Below are 7,255 nucleotides of genomic sequence, written 5' to 3'. Positions count from 1 at the left end.
TTTATCGCTTGTGATTTATTCCCGGCATTTTCTCAAAGCTACAGGATCATGGAGCCACCAATTTCAAGTCAACCTTTTTGTATTTTAGTACATTGGGACATCATACTGTACTTACAAATATGTTCAAACACACGTTTTTTCAAACATAATGAATTATGCTTTAAAAAAAAAGGGGGGGCCCATTACTTTATTTCACTTGTGCATATGCAAGTCAATACCGTGATTGTATTTTTTATGCTGCGTTTTCCACCTTTAACCTATATGTACTTTAAATGCATTTTTAAGTGCATTCAAACTTTTTTGCCTCTCTAAAAAGGTTTACTTTGTAATGGGAGCTACACGCTTCCATCGGTTTTGCATAACAATCGTTTGAAAACTTTGGTTACGTTTCAAAACTATGTTATGTGACTTAAAGAAAATATAGTACAGCCGAACAATCACTCCTTGACTCTAAAGAAAGGAGGCCCCGCTTGTGTCTGTCATCGGTTTCCCTTGTGCAAGTGCATTTGAAAATGCATCATAAAAAGTCAGTTTGCCACATCATTCAACATTTTTGTTGAATATGAAGATGTTTGACCAGTGACGCGACAGGCTTCGCCGTTCAAACAAACACACACTTAAATCTCACTGAATTGAAAATGCTGATTCCCACCCCTAATCTTCTGTGGTGATTTCTGCCTTGGTAGAGAAAAGGCAAAATAAAGCTTTCACTTGGTTATGTTGCCCCGCCTGCAGGACGGTTGACTTCTTCTCTTTCTTTCCCTTGACTTGCGACAGAACTATTTGAAGTTTCCTCCTCCGAGCTGAATTTCTGCAGCAGTTCCACTGCAAACACAGGTACCACCTGGCCAGGACAGTTTTCCAGTTTTACATAATCAGCGTTGCAGCGAACTCTATTGGAAGTTGATCTGTACTACAACTACTTTCTAGTTCCAACATCATTTGAATGCGAATACTATCTGCACAATGCAAAATATGTTTATGTAAGAACATAGGTGAAGACAAAAAAATGTCTCAAACAAAAAGCCAAATCCCCAAATCGGAGTTTTGACCCACCTGCACCATGACCAGCTTCTTGGTTTTTGGAGTTATTGGGTCTGGGTATTCCTCTCCAAAGCAGAGTTCGATTTTATAATTGGGTGTTGGTCCCTTTCCTTGTAAGCTGCTGTGAAGATCTGCAAACATTGTTTTCGTAGGCTCTGATTTCACATGCTGTAATCCAACAGTTTATGTTACATACTGTAATTAAAGGTGGTATTGTAACGGCGGTGTTCAACAAATGTTTTCAAGGGGAAAAAAAGTTCAATTACCATTAAGAAACGATGAAGTATCAAGCAATTTGAAGGTCTTTTCCCGCTCCAGTTTATTTGGCCTGTCAGTGTGTGGGGCCATGGGGCCATACCAGTACACTCTGCCCTGGCAGAACCGCTTGATGAACACACCATCAGGAGCGACCCATATGAGCACGCCCCTCTCCAGATGGCAGAGAAGTTGGTTTATTGCTTCCACCATGTATGACGACATGTGTTTGCCATTTGGGGAAGGGAAGTACAGCCGTTGTGTGGTGCTACGCCCATATATACGCTCACTTCCTAAAGGGGCGTGACCCTGCAGGATGAAGCACCCGTCGGGACTCTTGGTGGTACAGTTCACCACGCTATGGCCTTGATACAACAACGTCACCTGCATGCGAAAATCTGTGAACACAACATGCAAATTTACAGTGTTCAGTCAAATGTGCGGTGTGCCCCCACCCACCTCCTAAGCCTTTCTTACCTGATATGGTAGATATTGAGTTGCGGAAGGTCAATAAAGCAGAGTGCTGAGAGCGATTTGTTTTCTCCGTCAGCTCAGGACACTTATGCTCCATTATTAGATCATCTAGGGTACAGTGGAAATCAAGAGTCAGCACTTTGTCGGTATTGCTTGGCTCTCACTAGCCTAAGTAGTCTTTCTCCAATTCCAAGAAGCGTAAAAAACAGCAACATTTTCTTCAGGGCGATATTTGTTGGTCATTTGGATATTCACATTTGGAACCCTAATTTTGCCCGCCTGTTGATGCACACCTTTCCAACTCAATATGTGCTACACGTGTAGGTTATGGTGACCAGATGTCTCTTTGCCAGCCTCATTGTTTTGTCCCATTTGTATCTAGGTTCACGTCCTGGCATCCTGCTTCTTTGTTGTTGTTTGTTTAGTCCACTCAGCAAGCCAATTGTTTAGGCCATGTGTACGTCGATCACAAAGTTCAGATAGAGATTCATACATAAAACCAATTACAAAGGAATTTCAACTGCTTGTTGTCACATTCACGTTTGCAACATCCCCGAACTAGAATAACTTGTTTCTTCCGTGCCTAAATATCTTGGAAAATGTAGTCGGACCACAGCGAGCTGAGCATTTCTGGTGGTGCGTTTCCAGCGTGAGATTGTGAGATATGTTGAGGCGGTTGAGCTTCAGTTATATGAACAATGACTTGCATTCAACTATCCATATCTGTGTGGAGAAGCAAAAGAAAGCGCGCACTTCACCCACTCGCAGTTCACTGGAGGTGCCTTTACTGACTACTCACACAGTAGAATCTTAGACAGCTATAGAAGTCCTCGATGCGTGCGCAAAACTACTGTTAAAATGTAAATGTAAATGTAAAAAATGTAAAAATTACTGGTTGGTTGAAAGTGAAATTGCAGTCTCTTGGTTTTTACGTTTGAATTTTAAAAGTGAAGCTCTTACCGCATTGTTTTTGTTCTTCCTCTGGCTCTTCTTCATTAGCTTGAAAGGATTCCTTTTTGACAAAAAAAACAACAACAAAAAACATTTTCACAGTCTGGAATGCATTCCTCAGCAGCAGCAAGTATTTAATTGAACACCATTCTAAATTTGTATTTATGGTTTTTTCTTTTACCAACTAACATTTTTGCTTTGGAAACCGGTGCTCCTTGGTGAAGTCTTGACTTGATTGATTATCCGATCCTTTTTCTCTGTAGACGCTGTCAATGATAAAGAAGAAGGAGCTCCTAATGAACTGTGAAATGATTTAAAATATCGGATTTCAATATATTCTCCTTACCAACTTGGGAGGCCTCCTTGCCGTCTCCCAAGATGCGATAAACTTTATAAGGCTCGGCGCCATCCAGCTGACTGAGTTCATGGACAACTTGGAAGTCCGTGCTCTTGTTCAGTGCACACCGCAGACGGGTCTTCCACACGGTTGGGTTGTCCTTGTCCCGGCCCGCCCTGTATTTGCCCTTGTGCAAGGTCCAAGCCTGAACACGCCGGCGGACAAGTACAGAAAACATAACTTGCGTTTTGAGTAAGTTTGGATCTTCTTGAGGGAATTTCGAAATATCCAAAAATGTTTGTTTTCAACCTCTTTCATGAAATACATCATCAGTACAACGTTTTACAGTACTTCATGACACAGATTTTAATTGGATTCTTTATAATTACATCAAAACATTACCTGCACTTTATGGATGAAGTTTAATTTCAGACAGGTCCAATTTTGAATCAACATTATCGAGTTGCCTGAACTTAAGTTGAAACTAAGCATGTATGATACATGTGCATGATTTATTGTACTTACATTCAAAGCAATTAATTGTCCTGGTCTTCTTCAAGATTTGGCATCATGTACGCCTTTGCTGCCACACTGTTTGTTTTCCCATCATTACGATGCATAAACAGTCCCCAAGCTGCGCAATGACCACCATACTACTTTGTATCTATCTTAAGACGCAAAAAAATTGAAGATCAGATGATAGGAATTCATTTATTTCCGCTAATATTTATTATTTGTGTTCATGCATGCGGAGAAATTTCAATTCCCTATGGCCACGTTGATGCAAAGAAAAAAAAAAGGGTTGTTCATCACTCTCTGAAAAACTCACACCTAAAGCTAGACAGACATCTTGCTGAAAGCCGGTCTTGGTCCTATGGGCTGTTAGTCATGATATTTACCCATGACTAACCATTTTACTCTTTGAAAATCCCAAAAGACCAGGGTTCAAAGTACATAATACATAAACCCCTCAATAAAACGAAACCTTTAGGTGTTTTTTTTCCAAGTTTATGAGGACTTTTAAAGAATTCCCTTCCAAGGAAATGTCTAAAAATAAAAAAAATAAAACATCTGAAGGTCGTGTGCCAAATGGGAAATGGATACAATGGCCTTTAAAGGGTTAATATAAGAAATTATTCAAAATAATTTGTTTTATTGCTCATACGTCCAGGCCAAAGTTTGTACTGTATTGCTTTGTCATCTTGCTGCCGAGAAAGCATTTTGACATTAGTAAAAGAATTTGGTTTAGACAGAAATCATCCATCACCACCATTTTCTGCCATCTTGATGTTGAGGGGACCATGTTGAAGTGAGTCGAGGAGCTCAGATTTAGCTAAAGAACGATTAGGTTGCGCATGTCACAAGATCAAAGCCCAGGAAACTGGTGTGCCATGACTGGTCATTACAAGTGCCCTTAACAAGGCACAAACATAATTTCATAATCTGATGTCCTTTTTTTCGAGGGCAGATGGCAAAATAAGGAGATGTATATAAAAAACGGGTGCATTTTTCTGTGAAATTCGTGTGCATCAATTTCATTAAAATGCAGTGTTTCTACTTGAGAAAACACAGTCACAAAAAGGGGTTAACTTCCTCTATATGTTCAGTGAATATGACAAACTATGATTAAGAAATATTTCCGTAGATGTGGTAGTGGTATTTGTCTTCAAACCAAACAAAATGAGAAACAAAAAAGCTATTTCAATTAAAAAAAAAAAAAAACAATAAAATAAACTGTCGCAGAGAAGCATGCTAATAGTAGGGCTATTAGTAAAAGTGGTTGAAAGATGACCTTGAAGAGAGCAGCATCATCCGTCTGCCTGTAATCCTTCTTGGCCGCGTGTTTCCAGGGAATCCTGAACATGGTTTTGTTCCGGTCCTCCCAACACAGACCCTCAAACGCGCCACTCTCCACCTGACCTATGAGCCACTCTTTCAAGTGCTTCTTGGGCCCTTCCTCCATTCTTCAATAAACTCGCCCGGGGTCTCGCGGTTTTGGATCGCCTCGGTCACCCGCCTAGCGGAACGACCAGCCGCGGCAGAGCAGAAAGCTTGTTAGAGTTGCTCTTAAAAAAGAAAAAGAAAACGAAAAAAAAAAATAAGGAACGAAAGCGGTCCGGCGCGCATGTAACGTGGAAGACTGCTAAATGTCTGGTAACCGAAAGCGAAAGTTCAGTGCGCGGTGCATACTTTCGGTTTTCAAGTCGCACGAACGGCCTTTACTCATCTCCAACATTTACTGCTAGACTTTACAACCCAGTCAAAAGTCAGGCATGAGCAAGCGAATGTAATTTTGCGCATTACGACACTCCAAGCACATTCCTGTAAAACGTTTGACAGTCTGGAATTTGTTGCTGGATTATTATTTACATGATCCCATATAATTACTAAAAAGATTACGCTTGGTGAGGGTTGGGATGTTTGATTGGCGGTCACACTCGCCACAGGGACAGAAAACAACAATAAAACTACTGGCTTTAACCCTACGCGCCTGAGAAGCGCGACAAACTGAATTGACATGCATTTATCAATTGTACAGTGCATTTTCCAAACATCCGCTGTGTGTTGTTTGGCCTTTAGAGGGCAGTGTGTCTATATGCTTTCCTGCTCTTTTTTTTTTTTTTTTGCTATATTGTGGAGGACACTAGGACCATGTCTCTCACCCAGTAGGCATGATGCTATGATCCTTTGATGCTTTGAACCTGTTGGCTTTGTCTTTGCTGTTTTGGACTTTGTTGTATCAGTTTTGTGACGGCATGCGAAGAGTAAAGATCTCCACTAACACAACAACGTGTGGTTTCTTCGCCTCGCCACAATACCTTAATTATTAATATATATTTTGAAAAAATTAAAATCAAGTGCCAGACCTGTAATTTATTTAATTTTGTATTTACTTTAACGGTATATACATATATACACAGAAAAAATATTCAACATTTGGGTTATAGAGATGTGTTCACAAAAATAAATCATTAAATCATGTGACGAGATGGCACGTGACAAACTGGATCGAACCATTCTAGAATGGGGGAGAATCTGTTGAGTAACATACTGAACATAAAATTTGTTTTATGAGCGTATATTTTCCTGAAACAATTGAATAATAATGTTTAAAGTATGTTTAAACGTTTGTTGGCGTCATTTTTGGGAAGCATCTGTAACAACTAGTGACCTCTTCTGGCAGAAACAAGCACTGCAATTGCTTTAGAAAAGCTCTTGGTTAGGGTGAACACACGAACGCTCGATCGGAATCCTATTACGAAATAAAGATTAATTACAAATGAAGATTTTTATATTTTTTATTGTTTACTTATTTATTGTTATGGTTATGTGGCATATAGCTGTTTCGTGGTGTTGAATGAATATGAAAACATTTGAAATCACTTCTAAGTTTTTATTGAGGTAGAACTTTAGTGTGAACTTCATCTTTACATATCTAACTATACGTGCCAATGATCAATGGTCAGACCTTTATTGTAGAGAAAACGATCAAGCAAAGAAGGAAGCAAAAATCCACAGAAAATAACAACTTGCAAGTTGTCTTAAACTTTTAAAGTTTATTGGGGTGAAACACCCTTTTTTGGGTCTATCTCTCTGTTGAACACTTTTTATGGCCTTTGATTTCAAAACTAGCAAAAATGTGTGACAAACTTGAAAATGTATGACTTCACAGTCATTTTGACAGAAAATATCACTACAATGTAGCCTGCGATAAAAATGGGGTTGACACCTGTGACCTAGTCAAAAATTAACGGGAAAGTGTGTCAGATTTAAACCCGTTTTTCATTGGCCAGCAGGAGGTGCTGCAGGTGCTGCCTTTACCATTGTCAGTAGCTATAACAGACATGGCAGCCTCCGGAGAAGTGCCACCCCCCCATGTAATATAATTTAACCAACTACTGTTGGTCATTAAAAACACATTTTTTTGCAAGTTTTTGAAAATTGCAATCATTTAATTTATTAATTTTTACATGAAAAACGGTCTAAATCTTACACGCTGTCCCTTTAAAAAGTACTGTTGTATGTCAAGGTGAAAAAAACACACAAACAAAAAGCAACTATAACCGTCTGTTGTATTGTCAGAAAATGAAGTTATTCCATCAGTATTTAAAAAATCTGCCTTTTATAATAAGGATAATAATAATAATAATAATAATAATAATAATAATAATAATAATAATAATGGTGGTGGAC

At 39.1% G+C, this 7,255-nt stretch overlaps 1 protein-coding gene across 2 annotated transcripts; it reads right to left on the bottom strand.

Annotated features, from left to right (window-relative positions):
* Positions 1-2: 2 nt before the first annotated feature.
* Positions 3-5,231, bottom strand: irf10 (interferon regulatory factor 10). 2 transcript variants are annotated; one of them, XR_015864776.1, is made up of 8 exons: positions 4,854-5,231; positions 3,071-3,266; positions 2,914-2,990; positions 2,734-2,785; positions 1,777-1,881; positions 1,311-1,697; positions 1,057-1,212; positions 3-844 (listed from the first exon to the last, which is right to left on the bottom strand). XR_015864776.1 is itself a non-coding variant. In XM_088408003.1 (8 exons), the coding sequence occupies exons 1-8, from the start codon at positions 5,022-5,024 to the stop codon at positions 716-718; spliced, it is 1,236 nt and encodes a 411-aa protein (XP_088264129.1). In that variant the 5' UTR covers positions 5,025-5,231; the 3' UTR covers positions 3-715. The 2 variants fall into 2 exon arrangements, 1 of the variants encoding a protein (XP_088264129.1); XM_088408003.1 differs by having other exon boundaries at positions 1,057-1,175.
* Positions 5,232-7,255: the final 2,024 nt, after the last annotated feature.

Source organism: Hippichthys cyanospilos, chromosome 2 (assembly GCF_059441005.1).
Source record: "Hippichthys cyanospilos isolate Australia breed blue-spotted pipefish chromosome 2, RoL_Hcya_1.0, whole genome shotgun sequence".
Classification (NCBI taxonomy): Eukaryota; Metazoa; Chordata; class Actinopteri; order Syngnathiformes; family Syngnathidae; genus Hippichthys; species Hippichthys cyanospilos.
This window is presented reverse-complemented; position numbering and strand designations above follow the sequence as displayed.

What these genes read in the sequence shown, in the direction of transcription:
- irf10 (XM_088408003.1), bottom strand. Translation starts at nt 5,024, where the DNA reads ATGGAGGAAGGGCCCAAGAAGCACTTGAAAGAGTGGCTCATAGGTCAG. An exon ending in ATGATGCTGCTCTCTTCAAG is followed by an intron (nt 3,267 to 4,853) that starts GTCATCTTTCAA and finishes CGGCGTGTTCAG; the next exon opens with GCTTGGACCTTGCACAAGGG. An exon ending in CTCAATATCTACCATATCAG is followed by an intron (nt 1,698 to 1,776) that starts GTAAGAAAGGCT and finishes TTGTGTTCACAG; the next exon opens with ATTTTCGCATGCAGGTGACG.